The 20,379-nt window shown below is 41.5% G+C and overlaps 1 protein-coding gene across 2 annotated transcripts in view; it reads left to right on the top strand.

Moving 5' to 3' along the window:
* znf574 (zinc finger protein 574) overlaps positions 1 to 20,379 on the top strand; it is a 41,576-nt gene that overhangs the window by 2,786 nt on the left and 18,411 nt on the right. Inside the window, exons 2-6 of one of the 2 annotated variants that reach the window (XM_061776086.1) lie at positions 567 to 609; positions 2,245 to 2,406; positions 15,099 to 16,218; positions 17,524 to 17,732; positions 17,809 to 17,988. In XM_061776086.1, coding sequence (XP_061632070.1) covers positions 2,251 to 2,406; positions 15,099 to 16,218; positions 17,524 to 17,732; positions 17,809 to 17,988 — 1,665 coding nt within the window. In that variant the 5' untranslated portion in view covers positions 567 to 609; positions 2,245 to 2,250. The remainder of the gene's footprint in view (positions 1 to 566; positions 610 to 2,244; positions 2,407 to 15,098; positions 16,219 to 17,523; positions 17,733 to 17,808; positions 17,989 to 20,379) is intronic. The other variant, XM_061776085.1, reaches the window with a different exon arrangement.

Here is a 20,379-nt window from a genome sequence, read left to right as displayed (position 1 = left end):
GGGGGCAGGGAGAAAAGGTGTTAGTTCAAGGAAGTGACCTTGAATGCAGCATAAGGTGACATCACATGATTTTATGGCACTCTGGTCTTCCATCAGGAGAGGGTAATGTTTGCACCATTTAATGTTGCTTGAAGCACATTCACATCACACATTAAGAGATTTAATTGCTTTTATAGAAATTATAATGGGTGATTTTAGCTCTTTTGAATATCTCTGTTTATTAGTTAAAGGTGACCCAAGGGTTATTGTTTTAATGATTTATAGGCCTCCAAGATACCATCGAAAATTTATGGAGGATTTTTCAGAACTGCTGTCAGTTATTTGTACTGACTATTTTGTCATAACGGGAGACTTTAACATTCATGTTGACCATAACATGGAAAACAAAATCTAAAGAACGCTCTGCTATACTAGACACATTTGACCTCTCACAACATATTAAGAGTCCAAACCACACTCAAGCTCACATCTTAGACCTGGTCATCTCTAAGGATGTTGAAATTCTATCAATTGACATTAAGGATATAGTTATTTCTGATCATTTTTGTGTATTTTGTGTATTACAGATTCTTCCAAAAGTTCAGAAAACCTCTTGTCTATTAAGAAAAGGTACTTACCGTATTTTCACAACCATAAGGCGCACTGTATTAAAAGGCGCAGTCTCAGTTACGGGGTCTATTTCTGTATATAACACATAAGGCGCACCGTATTATTGGGCGCAGGCATGGTAAAACATACACTAGCTTAAAACATACGGTAGCATGCTTGCACGCTAAAACAATGTTTTTAAAAAGGCAGCGGGAGCAAAACTGAGTTCGGTTGTACTTTATTGAAGTATTTAACAATGTACTCACGTTATTTTTTGATCAATCCTCATCCACAAATCCATCAAAGTCCTCATCTTCTGTATCCGAAATGAACAACTGGGCAAGTTCTCAATCAAATACGCCAGGTTCCCTCTCATCATTGTCAGAGTCAGTCTCGTTGCCGTGCGGCTCCTCAGAAATGATGCCGGCTTTTACAAAAGCTCGAAAGACAGTGCAAGCAGAGATGTTAGCCCAAGCATCCACAATCGATTCACAAATTGTGGCGTAACTCGCCCGGCGCTGCCTTCTAGTCTTAGTAAAGATGTGTTCACCATCTGTCATCCATGGCTCCCACGCCGCTCACAACTTCACTTTGAACGCCCTGTTTACGAGGTTCACCTCTTTGTGAACAAGTGTTTGAGAAAATAGTCTCAAAGTTTAAGGACAATGAAATCACTGCATGTAAGCGGCAAGGCCGAAAACCAACATTGTATGCCCGTGACCTTCGATCCCTCAGGCGGCACTGCATCAAAAACCGACATCAATGTGTAAAGGATATCACCACATGGGCTCTGGAACACTTCAGAAAGCCAATGTCAGTAAATACAGTTTGGTGCTACATCCGTAAATGCAACTTTAAACTCTACTATGCAAAGCAAAAGCCATTTATCAACAACACCCAGAAACCCCGCCTGCTTCTCTGGGCCCGAGCTCATCTAAGATGGACTGATGCAATGCGGGAAAAATGTTCTGTGGTCCGACGAGTCCACATTTCAAATTGTTTTTGGAAATTTAGGACGTCGTGTCCTCCGGGCCAAAGAGGAAAAGAACCATCCGGACTATTATGGACATAAAGTTCAAAAGCCAGCATCTGTGATGGTATGGGGCTGTGTTAGTGCCAATGGCATGGGTAATTTACACATCTGTGAAGGCACCATTAATGCTGAAAGGTACATACGGGTTTTGGAGAAACATCGGCTGCCATTCTAGCAACGTATTTTTCATGGACGGCCCTGCTTATTTCAGCAAGCACGGAGTCCAAAGCAAACATGGTGAAGCAGCCATTTAGCTATTGTGCTGCACACAAATGGAATAAGTTGCCAACAGAAGTGACGTCAGCCCCAAGTGTGTTTTTAAGTCCAGGTTAAAAACTCTTTTTCCCCATGCTTTTGAGAGCATTTCCACTTTTAAATATTTCTTGCACTGTATGGGGTTCAATTGTATTTAAAAAAAAATTCTCTCTGTTTTAAATGTTTAAAGCCTATTTTTTTCCTTTGTTTTAAAATTCTTTTAATCATGTAAAGCACATTGAGTTACCCTGTGTATGAAATGCGCTATATAAATACATTTGCTTTGCTTTGCTATATTGAAAGCTAATCTTGTTGAGTTGTAGCACGGAAATCTTTAATTACTGACGTTTTCTTGTCTACTCCCGCAGGGGGCCATGGAGACCCAGTCGGTGTACATGTGCTTCCCCTGCTACAAGGAGTTCAACACACTGGAAGAGGTGCTCAAGCATCAGATGACATGCACGGCTGAGGAAGACCAGGCTGACACGTCCCATGTCACGCCGGTTATTGTTCCGGTGCTCCAGACGCAGGTACAGTAAATGCTAGCTCGTTTTGCAGTGGCGGGTAAGTACATTTAGTAACTGGGCCTTCAGTGGGGATTTACCTGACTTAATACCACCATGATCACATTGCAATCATCCAAACCATAAATACTATACATAAATGCAATATAACATTGTTTGGAGCATTTGAGAATCAGTATTTATCTAATATGACAAAATATTTAAATAAAATGCATCATACCAAAAATGTTGGTGACCTTTTGCTCTGACCTTGTCGTGTTCGGCTGTTAGGTCAAACAGAAAGGAAGCTCTGTATTCCTTTTATGCCGGAACAGTTTTACTGTGTCACAGTGGATTTTCTAAGCTGCCACTGTGGTGTCTTTGTATTTTGATGGATATTTATTGAGAATTACAGTCGTTCAGTGGAACAGAACAAAATGTTTAACTCATTTAATGCCAGCCGTTTTTCAGAAATTGGGGGAGAGCTGCGTGCCAGCCATATTTGACAATTTTGACTGATTTTTGAACGCCTACAGAAAATTGTGTTCTATAGTTATAGAAAGATGGAACTTACCGAAAGATTTAACCCTCTTCTTTCATCAGGAAAAAAGTGCATTTCTACCTTTTACCGTTCTTTAGTAAACAGGAGTTGAACATGGGTAAGTTTCTTGAAAATACCCGTTTCAAAGAAAAAAACAAAGAGCTTTTTGTGAAACGATGCAGAACTTTCACTTTGGTGCTCATTTTTAAAAATTTTATGATAACTCAAATATCTAATTGTTTTCCTATTATATAACAACATACCACGAAAAGTATCTTTTGATTGCAAAATAAGTTTATTTATAACACATGCATTTTCAAATTGATGATGCATGAACTGTAGGACTTTTGTGGATTCCCAGTCAGCAGACGACCAGCCATGAACAGCCCCACCACTGCTTGATGCATCTCCTGTAAATTATAAAAAAAAAAGTGGAGTGAAGTGGAGAAAAACTATTTTCACCTTTCTTGCCAATGGCTGTGGTAGTGCATCTGCTGCTGGTTGCACCAACTGCGATTTATAGAAATTTGTACAATTACCACAAAATATTTGTTGTTGCCACAGTGCGACGAGGAAAGGCAAACAAAATCTACATTACACACATCACATTGTCTGAAAATTATATTTGTGCACTACTGTCTATAAATAAAAGAACGACAATAAAAAAAAATCTGTCCAATTCATGTAGCTATCGGTGGTCCATGTTTTAGTCTACAGGATGCATGATTTGTAAACGTGTAGTATCGTAGAACTGTTGTGCTTTTTTTGTGCACGTTGCATGATTAAAAATGGTCAAAGGGAGTAATCGCTCAGGCTATGGACGTTAGCTTTGAAGTTAGGAAGTTTTTACCGCTTCCGTGACTTTCTGGGGGCTCATGGTGGACGATCTGCTGCTCCCAGATGATAACCGGGTCAGACTCATTGCAATCAGAATGTGCGATGCCAGTCCACATTTCGGGGGAAGTGGATCGGGATATGGTCGCGATCTCACTGTGGGCCTTCGAACGTTCGACGCGACCAGCGTTACACGGCGTTCGGTGTCATAATCTCATCCCTTTCTTTTTGGGGATTTTGGCGTGAGCAAAACTCTGTTTTAGACTACACTGTCTGTATTTATCCATGTTTTTTCACTCTTAACTGCGGCTCACCATGACTCTCTCTCCCAACCACGCCCCTACAATGCTCCACCACGTCACATGGGTCCTCACCGGATATGGTCTTCCTCTGCTGTGCTGACAAAGCTCTGATCAAAGCTACTGCTGCCATCTGCTGTCGATTTATCATACTAAAATCCCTCCCAAGCCTTAGATACTTATTGTGGCGCTGTGCCAAACCAAAAATTTAAATAAATAAATAAAAAGCACTGAAAACGTATAAATACGTCTTTGGCACGAAACTGATAGGTTTATGAAAATGTATTATGTCTTTGGCACTAAATGAGTTAGCTTAAGGGGAGTAACAGAAAAATCAAAGGAGAGTGAGTGAAAAGGTAACTAAATAATATAGGAAAAGAAGACAAAGCACTGTAAACAAGATGAGGAAAGTAAAGCAATATCTAAGTAGCACAATGACACATTGGATTCGAGTGTTGTATGGGTCAGTAGTGCTACACCCTGTGAGGGAAGGACTGGACAATATCGGACGGGACAGGAGGGGAAGCATGGAGGACAGGGGTCGTGGACCCGGCTGTAGAAATAAAGTGTGGTGGGAGTGGCTATGTAAATTCTAAACATCTGTAGGACCAGTGTGGGGATACCCAAGCAATTCACATAGTTATGTTATTTGTCGTAATGAGTGAGTCGCCCCACACCCAGCAAATACGTCCCAGGGGTGTGTGTCTGCAGACACATGCAAGTGAATTGACACTGTTTCGCATGCACAATAACTGTCAGAAGTGTCCTGCAATTGCTATGCCTGCACTGTGGGGGCTGAGGACCCTACCCAATCAAGAAGCAGGGTTGGGCCTATGAATCCACCTGAGAGAGGCCCGGTGGACGGGACACCTCCCACACCGAGGGATCCAGGGTGGTCCCCCCCCCCCCTCTCCACACGCACACACACACACATACCACACCCCTCACCCTGTCCTGTGTTTTGCTCTGACCAACCAATCAGAATTGAAAAATGCAGATATCATTGAGTGTTGGTTAAAGAAGCAGCCCCATTGCAGCACTGAAAGGTGTGAGCGGATTTGGTTGACATGGCAGCACTCCAAGGCTGAAATCTGATTGGACAGAAAGAAAAAAAAAATCCACGACGTGTACACATGCTGTAAGCAAAGCAGCCATGAGAAATGCTACCGTGGATTTCACAGCGATGTTGAATTCACTCTCTCCTGGAAACCACAGTGCCTGAAAACAATAAATTAAAAGCAGAAATACTCTATCAAATAGACATCCAGGAAGTAAAAATTAGCTCTACATTTGGTTTACAAAGATTCACCGTATCCGGCGAAAACATTTGATTCTATACAATGTAAGATAGGAAAAGCTACTTAAAACGTGCATATACATATATTTCTTTTAGGCTCATTTAAAAATCAGAAAAATGTATCCAACTCTACTGGGATTTTAAAATTTTTTTTTTTTAATTATGCTGTGCTGGACTCATTGAAAAATATGTTGGCATGCTTCTGCCTTAAATTTCTAAATAGCAACCATCAACAGCAGCAGGAGTGCATTTCATAGGCTGCGCATCTCCTGCTGATCAGGTTTGGTTACTCTGCTCCAAACCACCCACCCAGCCTTAGCGGTTGAATGAAGTAATAATTCCCCTGAAACAATACCAGGACAGAACCTCTCTGTCGTCCCCCCCCCCTCCCCCCCACACACACATTAACTTGCATCAACCTCCAGAGTAATAATAATAGAAATGATTTGCTTTACGGGTGATGTGAAAATAAGTACTTCCTCTGGGACCAATGTCCCTTCTGTAAAAATATGTATGTAAACTCAGTTCTTAAGAACTTAAGATTTTAAATATTCAACAATATAACATCACAAAATGAGCTGTCAAACTGAATGGCTTGGCTGCTCCATATGTAAGAGTTATAGTAATGTGGCACCCGCCTCCAGCTTCCTCAAGCTCTTTTCCCATGTGGAGGTGAGGTAAGGCAACCTCAACAACATACTGTATCTGTGACTTGTGAGCACATACAGTCCCCTCCGAACGTATTGGAACAGCAAGGTCAATTCCTTTGTTTTTGTTGTATCCTGAAGACATTTGGGTTTCAGATCAAAAGATGATCATGAGACAAAAGTTCTGAATTCCATCTTTTATTTCATGGTATTTACATCTAGATGTATTAAACAACTCAGGACAGAGCACCTTTTGTTTGAAGCCATCCACTTTTCAAGTGAGCAAAGGTATCGGAACAGACATGATTAAATTACCTTAAAGTGAATAACATTTAAGATTTGGTGGCATAACCATTACTTGCAATAACTGCATCAAGTCTGTGACCCAGTGACTTCACCAGACTGTTGCATTCTTCATTTGAAATGCTTTTCCATGCATTTAATCCAGTCTCTTTCAGTTCTTGTTTGTTTCTGGGGATTTCTCCCTTCAGTCTCCTCTTCAGGAGGTAAAATGCATGCTCTATTGGGATAAGGTCCAGTGATTGACTTGGCCAGTCTAAGACCATCCACTTTTCCCCCTGATGAAGTCCTTTGTTATGTTGGGAGTATGTTTTGGGTCATTGTCTTGGTGCATGATCAAGCTTCTCCCTATTAGTTTGGATGCATTTTTCTGTAAATTGCCAGACAAAATGGTTTTGTAGACTTCAGAATTCATGCTGCATGAGTTACATCATCAATAAAGACTACTGAGCCCATTCCAGAAGCAGCCATGCAAGCTCTTTTGTGGCTTATCTCTTTCCTTCTTTGCAAAATTCAGTCTGGCCTTCCAATTCTTTTTGCTGATGAGTGGTTTGCATCTTGTGGTATAGCCTGTATATCTCTTCTCTTGAAGTTTTCTTCGAACAGTGGATTGTATTGCCTTCACCCCTGCCCTGTGGAGGATAGCAGTGATGTCACTGACTGTTGTCTTTGGGTGTTTCTTCCCAGCTCTCACGTTTCTCTCATCAACTGCTGTTGATACCCTTGGCCGACCTGTTCAATGTCTGTTGCTCAGTACACCAGTAGTTTCTTTCTTTTTCAGGACATTCAAAATAGTTTTTTTTTTTTTTTTTTTTTTTTTTTTTTTGGCTTTGCCCAATGTTTGTCCGATAGCTCTGATCATATGTCCCTCTTCTCTCAGCTTCAAAATGGTTTGCTTTTCTCCCATAGACCGAGGTCTCGTCTTCATGTTTGCTTAACAGCAAATGCAATTTTCACAGGTGAAAGCCAAAAACAAGCACTATCTAATGTTTAAGCAATCAATCTAAAAGCCAACAACTGACCAACTAGAAACACCCATCAGTCACATGTTCCAATACCTTTGCTCACTTGAAGTGGGTGGCTTCAAACAAAAGGTGGTCTTTCCTGAGTTGTTTAATACATCTAGATGTAAATACCATGAAATAAAAGATGGAATTCAGAACTTTTGTCTCATGATCATCTTTTGATCTGAAACCCAAATGTCTTCATTATACAATAAAAACAAATTGACCTTTCCGTTCCAATACTTTTGGAGGGGACTGTAACGAAAGAATTGAATGTTCACAGGCGGCACGGTGCACAACTGGTTGGAGCATCTGCCTCACAGTTCTGAGGAGCGGGGTTCAATCCCCGGCCCCGCCTCTGTGGAGTTTACATGTTCTCTCCGTGCCTCTGTGGGTTTTCTCGGGGTACTCCAGTTTCCTCCCACATCCCAAAAACATGCATGCTAGGTTAATTGACAACTCTAAATTGCCCGTAGGTGTGAATGTGAGTGCGAATGGTTGTTTGTTTGTAGCGAATGGTTGTTTGTTTGTATGTGCCCTGCGATTGGCTGGCAACCAATTCAGGGTGTACCCCGCCTCCTGCCCGATGATAGCTGGGGTAGGCTCCAGCACGCCCACGACCCTAGTGAAGAGAAGTGGCTCAGAAAATGGATGGATGGATGAATGTTCACATACATCACAGCCTTTGTTTCTTTCGTCGTTCACAAAAATGGCTAGCTCAAAGTTAACACACAATGAATGAAAAACTCCTTTGACGAGCTAACCAAAATTGGCATTGAACTTACCGCACTGACATCGCTCAAATAATGAATATTGGTATACAAATAGGCAATATAACAATACCTTCTGGCATATATTCTTCCAAATCTTTGAAAAGTTATATTAACAATATTTGATCGTTACTTCTACTTGGTCTGTTTGTGCAAGTGTCACACTGGCCCTCAGAGGCTAAAATGTGCACAGCAGGAACAGCGATTGTCAATAAAGCTAAACTCCCGTTGCATCAAGAAGTTCAAAAGTGTAGTCCCGCACGTCGAGAAAGCAAATGCTATTCCCACTGTTTACTGACAGTAAAAAAAAAAAAAAAAAAAGAATTCATTTGTTATTTTGCACTGTAAATGTATAATTTGCATGTCTTAATGAGATTTTTCATGTTTTTTTCTAATTTATGTTTTATTTAATCTTCAAACGTAGAATATGCTAATGTTTAAGTTGAGCAACGGTTATGTTGCCATTTAAGTATATATTTTTATTGGATTTATTTTTTAATTTTTCAGGATTTCCTAAGTTTTATTTTATTCAACTAGTAAATTCTTGTTTTTAGTTACTTTATGTAACCCATTGGTTAATAATAAAAGTGTCAGTTTTTCTCTTATCTACAAATGCTGATTATTGTTCTGTTTGAGTAATATCACTTCATATAGCCTTTTCTAACATTCCATACTACAAAATAAGTATGTGTATTGCATGCAGTATGATTATTGCTGATATTGGATCGGAGTGATATCGGTATCGACCAAAATTCAAGGATGCACTGTCTGTATCGGATCGGAAGTGAAAAAGTCACATCCCTTTTTAACTGTGCACCATTCACAGAATAACAAGACCCTTGAGTTTACTTAATTCAGTACATTATTAAAATAGTTTAAAGTATACTTTAGTATTTGATTATTTTTAGAGGTACAATGATTAATCAACAACTAATCAATTGCCAAATTAATCTAACGATTTTTGGTAATCGATGCATAGTTTAAAGACCTTGTTTAACTTGGAATTTCAGCCTCAACAGTAAATATTAATAATTATATTTAATATAATTATAAAGCACTAAATACTCATTATTTATTACAGTAATTAAGCACACCTTGTTTCAGCAAAGTCAAATCAGACATTTGCAAACATCTTTTACTTTGGAAAACAATAATCTAAATTTTAGCCAATTTTCTGGTCTCAGTCTCTGTGTTATGGACCAAACTAGTAGCTGAATCAAAATAAATTTATGTTTGTGCATATTCTGCACTGTCAATTTGAAATAATGTTTTTGAATAAAAGGATGGAAATAATTTTTAAAAAAATCTGATATATCAATTATATCAAAATATCTCCAGATTAATCGTTTTTTAAAATAATTGTTAGTTGCAGGCCTAATGATTTTCTAGGGAAAAGGGGGAAAATTACATCAGTTTACCACATTTTATTCATGTGCAACGCGATTGACTCTGATTGTCCACTCAAGTGGCCAAAAGAATATCTTGTAAATTTTACAAACCACAAAGAAGAGTGTTTTTAAATGTCTGTCAAATTTGAATGAATTAAAAAAAATAATAATAATAATAATCACCATGTATGTAAAATATGGCTCTGAAATCCTGAAAAATAGGGGCAGCTATTGAGCTGCAGGACTATGTGGGTGTGTCCACTGAACGCGCTGGAGACAGCCCTTTACCTGTCAATCAAATACGATTGCTCGTATGGTGTGTGCTCAAGTGTTTTTAGTCAGCTCTTAGCTGAATGTGTGCTGCTGCGGTTATGGTTAAAAAACAGTTAATTTGTGCAATTAATTACATTTTAATCGGGATCACGAGTTTGGCTGCCACAATTAAATGAGCCTGATCGTCGGCAATTCTAATTTTTTATTTTATTTCTTTAACATTTCAAATGCGGGCACAGCCACATGTGAAAATTGTTTCATTTGCAGCAGTGACCACAACCTTGTCAGCCAGCCACCAAGGGGTGAACGCATGGTTAAGCCTTCATTAAGCTGCGGCACTCCCTCCGGTGCAAACTTAAAAATAAAAGCCTAAAATGGCCCTCTCAGCACATTGTCGGAGAGGCGGCGTGGCACGGTAAGACCCTATTAACAATTGTTGTAGCGGCTGCCTTGACTTCAACTTTTTGGCTGACCGGACCGCAATGAAAAAATGCCGGGAGTAAATAGAGAGGGAAATCCCAACTGTCGAGATATACATATACATAACACACGCACACACACATTTTACAGTGGCATAAAGCAACAATTCTCAGAGACAAGTAGTCCTTTACATGTTTGAAAAAAGGGTTAGACAAATGTCATTTTAGGGAAATAGGTTAAGTCAAGTCAAAAGTGCAATAGCGTATTGATGCTAATGTACACAATCATGAACCCATGGTACATAAACTATTCAGTTGAATTATTTAAACAAAGCACCTTCCCATGAGGCTCCTCAATAGTATTAACTCGCGTACTAGCCTAAATAACATGCTCGCACAAGCTGACATAACATGGGCAAACAAAGATGCCCACTAGCACTTCACGCAAATGGTATCAAGTCATTTAACTCACTTTTTGACATTTACACACAATAGTAAATGTTAGGAATAAAGGCAAACTGTAACGGCACTACACAGGCTATTGGTAGCTGCATCATGAGAGAAGCAAATGAAATGTTCACTATGCACAAGGTACATTCGAGGACCGCAAACGAAACAGGACATCTCAGATGCAGATGACAAAACAGTGTAATGAATTAAACCTCACAACAAGATTCCACCAGATGGTGTCAAAGTGATGCTTTAATTGCTTTGGCCTGGGCACAAAAACTACAAATTGCCAAGTTACGGAGGATAGTTTACCCCAAAAATGTGAATTTGCCACTGCAGAACCGTGAATATGTGGGGATTTATGTACAATTATTCACTGCAATGTGGGAAAGGAGAGCCACAGTCGCCGATTCACTTTTCAGCCTTTATTAAACCCTGGGAGAATAGTAAACCACAAGCAGATGTCAGCCACAGCTCACGCCCAGACACTTGCACATAGACTTGCTTAAGTGACACACCACTCCACCATGCCCCATACAGCCACTACAATACATAGAATTTTTTGTTCAAATATATTTACAATGTTTGCGTGTTTTAATTAATCTGAGTGCATTTTATTGAGTTTAAATGTTTAAACAAAGCGTGTGGTGGGGGTCTCTCGATCGCAGATTTTCACCTATTACAGGTGGGTTTGTAACATATCCCCGGGATTTACGGGGGTTAACTGTATGATCCCTTTTAGAAATATAGCTCATCATTCAAGAGTAACCTGACTAAGTAGGGCATTAAAACACGGTGATATATTGGTGGTTAAAACATCTCTCACTTTCTATAAGAATACAGATGATAACATATTAGTCTGAAATTGCATCCACAAAGACAAACTCAGTCCTTCAGAAAAAGTTCACAAGTCTTAAGTGCAGTTTTTTCTGACTATGACACTGCAAGGGCTGCTTGATCTCCTGTCTGGAAAAAGGTCTCCTATCGGCGAGATAGCAATCATTGTGGCGGGGCTTCGCAACAGGCGGCCACGGCCAGTAATGAGGTCACTGAGCATACTGACGCCCGAGATGCTCCCTTCACATACGCGCTATCATCCCAGGCCGTCTGAATCGCTCCAGTAATGAACTCTCTCACTCTGGATTGTGCCTCCTCCTCCATTTTGTCCATTTTTGTATTCCACAGAGAGCTGTGTTAATTGCTGACTGAAAGGTGTATTCAGTGGTGGGAACTGTCCTGTGATGATTCATCAACCGTACTCATCCTGCTCCAGGAACATGGAGCCGTTCAGCCCCTTACGCTTTGACCTAACACTACAGCCCCAATCAATTGGCCATAATTGGTTTTGTTAAGTGATGTTGCCACATAACAATAGCTGTTAATGTCTTTAGTGGCTAAAGAGAGCGTTTACATTGATGCTTATTGCATGTAAACATTTAAATCTCAGCAAGGGAGCTGTATTGTAGCAAGTGGAGAACTACCATTATGGGTTATGATACTAATAAAATTATACATTTTATTCCGCAGGCGGCACGGCGGCCGACTGGTTAGCACATCTGCCTCACAGTTCTGAGGACCCGGGTTTAAATGTGGCCTCGCCTTTGTGGAGTTTGCATGTTCTCCATGCGTAGGTTTTCACCGGGTACTCCGGTTTCCTCCCACATCCCAAAAAGATGCACGGTAGGTTAATTGAAGACCCTAAATTGTCCGTAGGTATGAATGTGAGTGCAAATGTTTTTTTTGTTTTTTTGTTTATTGGCTTTCAACCAGTTCAGGGTGTACCCTGCCTCCTGCCCCCAGTTAGCTGGGATAGGCTCCAGCATACGCGGGACCCTAGTGAGGATAAGCGGTGCGGATGGATTTTATTCCGCACAGGATTTACGTTTGTAGTGTTCTGTGGAGAAGCTCAGCAACACACTTGAATGTTATGAATACTCTAACATCAGCATTCCATTTAGTATTACGCGTTTTGTTCAGAATATCATGTAATGTTATTATTGAGAATCCATCCACAAAGTGTCCAATTCAACCCCCTCCCCAGATTTAGGAAAATATGCCCCAAAAGTAGGACTGTGTCGGTGTATAATGTTACTGCTAAATGTAGGAATCCAAACATAAAACAAGCAGCCCACAAATAAGTGACATTTATATATTGCTTCCACAACAGTAGTGAGGCAGGAGGGCTGTAGAGCAGGGATGTAAAAATTGTTTTCATCATGGGCATCATTGTAATGATGGTTGCCCTCAGGGGGTCAATTATAATGGTTAAATCACTGAAGTATATAAATACTAGTGTTGTAATGGTACACCAAAAATCAAGGTTTTTACAATATCACCTTGGTTTAAAGTTAAGAGTTCAAGTTACATTGGGGACAGTACAGGAACAAAATGCAAAATAAACTGATTGTTTTCTGTAAACAGGAACACAGTGACATTAAAAAGAATTTAAGAGACTATATTGCGGTTCATGGTTCATGGCTCCCTCTATGTCATTTATTTTTGCACGGATGTGGGAAAGGAGAGTCACTGATGCACTTTTCAAGCATTTATTGAATGGCAGGAAAACAGTAAAATACATTGTGCACACTCAAGCTGAAGCTGCTGTCAGCCACAGCTCACACCCAGACACCCACACCCACCAGGTGCCACCTCTTCCATCCATCCATTTTCTGAGCTGCTTCTCCTCACTAGGGTCGCGGGCGTGCTGGAGCCTATGCCATCTATCATCGGGCAGGAGGCGGGGTACACCCTGAACTGGTTGCCAGCCAATCGCAGGGCACATACAAACAAACAACCATTCGCATTCACATTCACACCTACGGGCAATTTAGAGTTTTAAATTAACCTACCATGCATGTTTTTGGGATGTGGGAGGAAACCGGGGTCCCCGGAGAAAACCCACGGAGGCACGGGGAGAACATGCAAGCTCCACACAGGCGGGGCCGGGGATTGAAACCCGGACCTCAGAACTGTGAGGCAGACGCTCTAACCAGTCGACACCGTGCCGCCCACCTCTTCCAGATTGCTTAATTTATGTTAAAATAAAAACATTTCTCTGCGGTGTCCCAGGGGATCCCCCCCAGTTCCCCCCCAATGTTTTTTTGGGGTCACCTTTTTCATGCTTTTTCAAAGTTATTGACCGCATTTCATGTTTATTAAGAAAAAGTGATTTTGAGCTATGCATCATTATCATTTTATTATCACACAGACCTAATTTTAGACATATTTTGATGGTCGCTGCTAAACGGTGAGACTGAGACGCCCACGGAACACGTCACCTCGTTGTTGGCGGCAAAGCGCGTCTGGTTTCAGCAGTATTCCTCTGGCGCCAAAAGTCTTTCGGCCTTTTGTCTTTTGGAAAATCTTTGGTGGCCGAAAGTTCGGTGCATCACTACGAATACGTTTAAATGTGTTTTTAATGGGTCTAAAGGGGACATCCCATTTAAAAAAAATCCTTTTTATAATCTTTGAAGTCCTTTTATCAGGTTTACAAGCTAGTCTGGTATGAACTGCCCGGAATGCCCCTTTTCAAGCAATTCTAGTTAGTCTTTTATGCCTGGCAATTGAGAGGATCAGATTTCTCATTAATATTTGATATGTAACTAAGCTTTGCTCTGGTCGGGTTGCTGTTATTCTTATTTCAAACATGGAAAGCAGCTTTGCTCTGAATGGTCTCTTTGGCGATATCACGGCGTGTTGTGGCTTGTGGCAGTCAAGCTTCCATGGCGATGTCATGTTTGGATCCTTCAATATCTCACTACCATTGTGAAGCACAATTCACCAAGCATTGGATTGTTGGCCCACTAAAGTGGGTGAAAATAAGAGCAGGATATTTTGAGGTTATGCTAGTCATCCGCTCTCATTCCTTTGAATTGAACCTGCGAGTGACGTTTAACGCTGGCAACAATGAATGCAAACTTATTTACGTTATTCACTGTAAACAAAGGAATTATGAATATAGTTAAGTATTGTAATAAAACAATATGTCGAGACTGTATTGGTATGGCTCAAGACTCACTCGCTTAAGTCTGGAAATGCTGTGTTACCGTTCAGCTGAGGTGGTTGGGTGCGTACCAACCACAAAGTGGGCAGGTACTTTGTAGACTATGTCACAACCTTGGCAATTTCAAATCTGCTCTTTATTTAAGCCTTATGCCGTTTATTGCCTTTTGCATTCAATCGACAAACTGCATAGATGTCAAACCTAAACTATGTCACAAACTCATTATGACTTATGTTATGCATAAAACAGAAAATAATAAATTCTTTTGATGGCTTGGGACCTTTAAATATGTTTTAAAAAATTATATTGTCTCTTATATGGTCTCTCTATTGCAGACTTTCACCTTGCGAGTAGGTCTGGAATTGAACTGGTTTTCATGGTTGTTGTAACAGTGACAAAGTTCTGTTGTGTTCTATTTTTATTTTGCAACTAAAAAGATCGTTTAGGAATAATCTGATGTATTTTCTTCCCCCCTCGTCCGTGTGTGTCTGCAGCCACAGCTAACGCAGGAGACTATAGTCCCCCAGATTAAAGTGGAATTGGAGCCACTGCTCCAACTGCCTGTTGATAATGTCGTGCAGCAGAGGGAGATCGTGGCACAGGAGGTTGATCTCAGTGAAGCTCAGTTGCTGGACCAACCCCGAATCCTCTACCAGTGCGGGGACTGTGATGAGCTCTTTAAGAGCCTGGACCTATGGCAAAATCACCGCAAAGGAGGCGCCTGTCTGAAGGCTGTCCTCGAGGGTGGGTCGGACGTTGAGCCGCAATCCAGTTTGCATCCCGAAGATCCTCAGCCTGTCACCGAGGGTGACGTGAGTGACAAACCTGACCAAGTGGATGGCTCAGGAGTCGAGGAGGAGGAGCAGCAAGTCGGCGAAACTTCTTCAGGCCACGGTTCTGATCAAATTACAACTGAAGTGATCACGTTGTCGTCTGCGCAGGAAGAGTCGTCTCCCAGGAGGCGAGGGGCAATCAAGAAGCCCAAGCCTGATCCAGTGCTGCTGTGCGTGGACTGCGGCTCCTGCTTCGGCCTTGTCTCTGAACTGGTGGCCCACCGCAAGACGCATGGCTTCGAAGAGGCCCTACACCACTGCACCGTGTGCGGCGAGAGCTTCCTTAACACCACTCTCTTCCTCTACCACCGCAAGCAACACCGGCAGAAAGGCGAGGGAAGCGCCACAGTGGCGAGTGGCACATCGGAGAAAACGTATGCGCATAGCAGTACGGCGGACGGACAGGAGCCAGACGGTGCTCCGTCCGCCTCTGCACAGCCGGCCGAGCTCTTCTTGTGCATCCAGTGTGGCGCCAGCTTCAACGAAGCCACTGTGCTGGTCGCACATCGCAAAGCACAGCACAACCTGCACAAGCCGCTCCACACGTGCTCCTACTGCTCTGAGACCTTCATGAATACAACCCAGTACCTATACCATCGCAGGCAGCACCGTGTTCTCGAGTGCGGGCCCATAGATGAAGTTGAGATTGCCGACGAGATCGCATCCTCTCTGGAGGAAGCGCAGAGCTCAAAGCGTCCGCTCTCTTCGCCCGGTGCCGCGAAGGAGTCAGATGCACCGGCCCCAAAGAGGAGCAGGCCGACATTCAGGATCATCAGCAAAGGTAAAGTGGACTGCACACATACGGAATTTTAACTGCTGTTTAAAAACTAAGAGACCCTACAAATGACAAGGAATTTCCATTTCAAGAGTACAACCCCACTACAGGATCTTCTTTGGTCCAGAATTAGATTTATGCAGTGTTTGGAATTATTCACTCATTCACTCCTCCCTAATTGCTTTGTAGGGATTGTATTTGTATTTTCGTGGACTGTAGATCACCGACTAGTCAAATTAAAAATAGTTTTTCAACAATACTTAGGCACACCTTTGAGTCCGTTGCTCGGTCAAGCTCAAGTGTTAATTGCACACAAAAGATTTGCATTCATATTGAACCGGTTTAATATTTACGATTGTCGGCCTGACCTAGTGATGTCACAATACAAAAATGACTTGTGACTTTGATACTATACCTGTTGCTTCCGAACTAGCAAGACTCTACAGCATGTTGGCGTGTGTCCACAGGACATGGCTTTTTCGTGAATCCCTTGAAATAATTGTCAATATTCATTTGTGTGAATGAGACGTCATTCGCGTCACCTAACGAGTAGAACCGCTTCATCCAATACGAACATAGTGCATGTTACTGTCTATGCATGTGTTTAGCTTCTAGCTACATTAACAGAGAGACAGCATAATATAACATAAATTCGCCCTGTTCAAACTTCTGGACTTATTTGGTGACATTTGTACCAAGTTTTTTTTAATGTATTTTTTAATGTATTTTTTATTTATTTTTGGGTGATCGTGTTACTTGTTTACCTTCGTCTGTTCGTATCCCTCGCTTCGTTTTGAGCGTTGTCTTCGGCACACCAAGCTGCACGTCTTGACGGAGGCGGTGCATACCGCCACCTACTGACCGGTGTCTAATGACACGCTACATTCACAGCGAGGACGAACATAAAGCGGCAAAATGTATTAGTGGCGGCCTGCCACAGATAAATGTATATGTGGGAAACCCTGCACAACAATGAAAAATGTTCGAGTCCGCAAAAAAGTGTACTTTGTATTTATGGAACGATAACCTGCTCTCTTCTGCCTCGAATTGACTAGCACCAAGACAGGACTTGTACTTTTAGTGGATAATGATTTGCTGTAGCACTTCAGCAATATACACACACACACACACGTGTAGGTGAGCAATGCTGTGCGTCTGTGCGTCAGATTGACCATGTTTTATGCGTCCCTACTAATTTTTGTGCATCTCAGACACAGGATCCCTATGTGTGTAGTGTACCTTGCTGAAATGGACAGTACTTCCCCGGTGGCTAAAAATGTTGCACGGCATCAACTTAGTTTCTCTCTTTAGGAAACAAGGATTCAGGCGCTAAAGAGGAATCAGAGGGCGGAGTGACCGTTGACACCGCAAACCTCCCTCCACCTGCCAAGCTGCTGCAGGACTGGTCCCGCACAGCTCTGCCCCACGTTTGTCCCTACTGCGGCAAAACCTTCACCCGGCGCGTCTTCCTCCGCACGCACGTCTACAGCCACACTGGAGAAAAGCTCTTCACCTGCAAGGTGTCCATCAAAATCTGTTACTACACTATTAAACTGTACTAATATAACAGTGACATATTGCTTTGTTGTTGTGCAGGTGTGTTCAAAGTCCTTCACGAACTCGCAGAGCCTGCTGCGTCACACCATGAGTCACAGCGGAAACAGGCCCTTCTCCTGTGACGTGTGCGGCAAAGACTTCACGCAAGCCGCCACCCTGAAGAGGCACCAGCTCATTCACACCTCGGATCAGCCCCGCCGCAAGCGTGGGCGCAGACCGGTACCCTTTTCTGCCATTTGCCCCTTTCACAGAATGCAAATATGTACCATTTCTAGTATTTGCGTGTTTAGCAATACACAAAACTGGCACCGTTTCCAGTACAAGGGTAGACTTCGTGTTGTGAGCTAAAAGTTTAGTTACGAGAGAGCTTCAAATATAGAGCCGCTTGAGTATAGTGGGGGGGGGAAAAAAAGGTCGCCGGTGAACTTTCTGAACGGGACAAACAGTCAAACACACAAATACAAAATGTTTTTCTTTCTTAAAAACATAACAGTTGCAGTATTTTTTTTGGAGGGGCTGAAATGGCATTTCAATGGGGAAAATTGATGTATGAGTTAATTTAGTGAAGAGCTTCGTCACAGAAAAATTAAACTCGTAAGTCAAGGTATCACTACTGTATTTGCCCCTTTAACACAATGCAAACCTGTACCGTTTGTACCATTTACCTTTAAAAAATAAATAAATAAATAACGAACATTTGCCTCTTAAAACGCAAACCTGTAATGTTTCTAGCATTTTTGCCTTTGTTTAAAAACAAACAAACTAAATAATAGTTTTCTCATTCTAACTCACTTCTCCCACCGCTATTACAGCTAGTGATGCACGGAAACGAAAATTCTTGACCGAAAAAGGAAAACCAAAAGTGAGGAACCCAATGCTGAAAACCGAAAGCTGAAAAGTTTATTTGTAAGCATTTTTCATACAAAAAATGCAGCACAGAGCGCTTCACGTTAAACAACATAAAAATAAATCAAACCAGCTATTTATTAATTATAAAACTATGCCAATTATTAGTAAAATTGCATTCATGGTTATAACTGCAGAGCTGCCAACCTATAGAAATTGTCTTCCATAGCAATTTGTCTGAATTTCCATATTTTTTTAAAATCTCAAGAACATTACCGCGGCACAGTTTTTGCAGTATATTATGTAATAGGATAAAAAAATTCTGCATACGGTTCTGTTACACAACATAATCATTACTCGTAGTTTTTAATGAAATATGGCTTCAATATTTATTTTATAGTATTTATTACATCAACCTTGGAATGGCAGACACATTTGCAGCCAAATGCTCTTGCATGCTCTTTTTGTATTTCCTTTATCCATTATTGCTGTTGAAATTATATTAATGTACCTTTAAATTATAGGTTCATTTTTCTCAAGTGGCGTAGCAGTGGTGATGTACTTGTTCATTTCCAGTTTCTGGTCCCTATTATGTCTGTCGAGCATTGTATATTACTGTATTTTCCTCTATAAACGTGTACTAATTTGCCTGCTATTTTGCTCTTCAAAGTTGGATAATCGCCGCTATAATGCGGTTCTGGCCAGACCAATGTGACAAGTGCACTGTACCACCCAATCACTTCTTTTGGTGTTTGCAACTTCATGTGATAGCTTAGCAATTTGCATGGTGGTCCCGCCTGTCTCGTCTTATCCTCCGCCTGTCCTTTGTTATAATGATACTTGTGGAGGCGATGATTAGTGACTTAGACTGTGCTGACAACGGATGAGAGACCCACGTTCACCTCCTCGGCTCGGCATCATATTTAGCCGCGTTAGCTTTTGCTCGTAGGTAGCTGGGGCGGTGCAAAATGGCATGCAAAAAGCATTCCCTTTACCCGAACAGCAGAAGGCAGTGAGGTTGGGCTACAATTAGGATGCTGCGTTTGGGCCGCTACCATGATGACGGAAAAGCCACGTAGTTTACATAATTAATCACGACGTGCAAATTTCAATTATTGTAGTAAAAAAGATGTTTGTCTTTATTATTAATGTGTGTTTATGTTACCGTATGCATTTATGGTTATTTTATTTTGATTGATTTATGATCAGTATGCCACTAGGGCAGCTGTGGCTCAGTAGGTAGAGCGGGTTGTCAAGTGAGCGAAGGGTCACTAGTTCAAATCTATGACTGTCCGCATGTCAAAGTGCCCTTGGGCAAGACACTGACCCCTAATTTGCTCCCAGTGGGCCCGGCAACGCCTTGCATGGCAGCAGTCGCTCACTCATTGGTGTATGAATGTGTGAATGTGAGGCTTTTGGGCACTGTGATGGTGTAGATAAAGCGCTATATAAGTTTACCATTATCAAACCGTGAGTGTCGGGTATGTGTAATAAACTGACCTCCCAGTAATTTCAACTGGACATTTAGCAGTGCTGTATAGGGCATTGTTTGTTGATAGTAAATGATTCTTTACTTTGAAGTGTACACACGTGTCGGCCGTCACTGTTCAACATCTGACATGTTATGCATATGACATATTATTTTAGTAGTTTTGTTTTCGATGAAAAAGGTATTTCGGTCCCAAACCAAAAATGCTATTTTTAGGCAAAAACTTTGGCAGCTGAAGTTTTGGTGCATCACTAATTACATCTAGGCCTCCATGA

Source organism: Phyllopteryx taeniolatus, chromosome 6, assembly GCF_024500385.1.
Source record: "Phyllopteryx taeniolatus isolate TA_2022b chromosome 6, UOR_Ptae_1.2, whole genome shotgun sequence".
Taxonomy (NCBI): domain Eukaryota; kingdom Metazoa; phylum Chordata; class Actinopteri; order Syngnathiformes; family Syngnathidae; genus Phyllopteryx; species Phyllopteryx taeniolatus.
The sequence above is the reverse complement of the archived record's forward strand: the minus strand, read 5'-3'. Positions and strand labels throughout refer to the sequence as shown.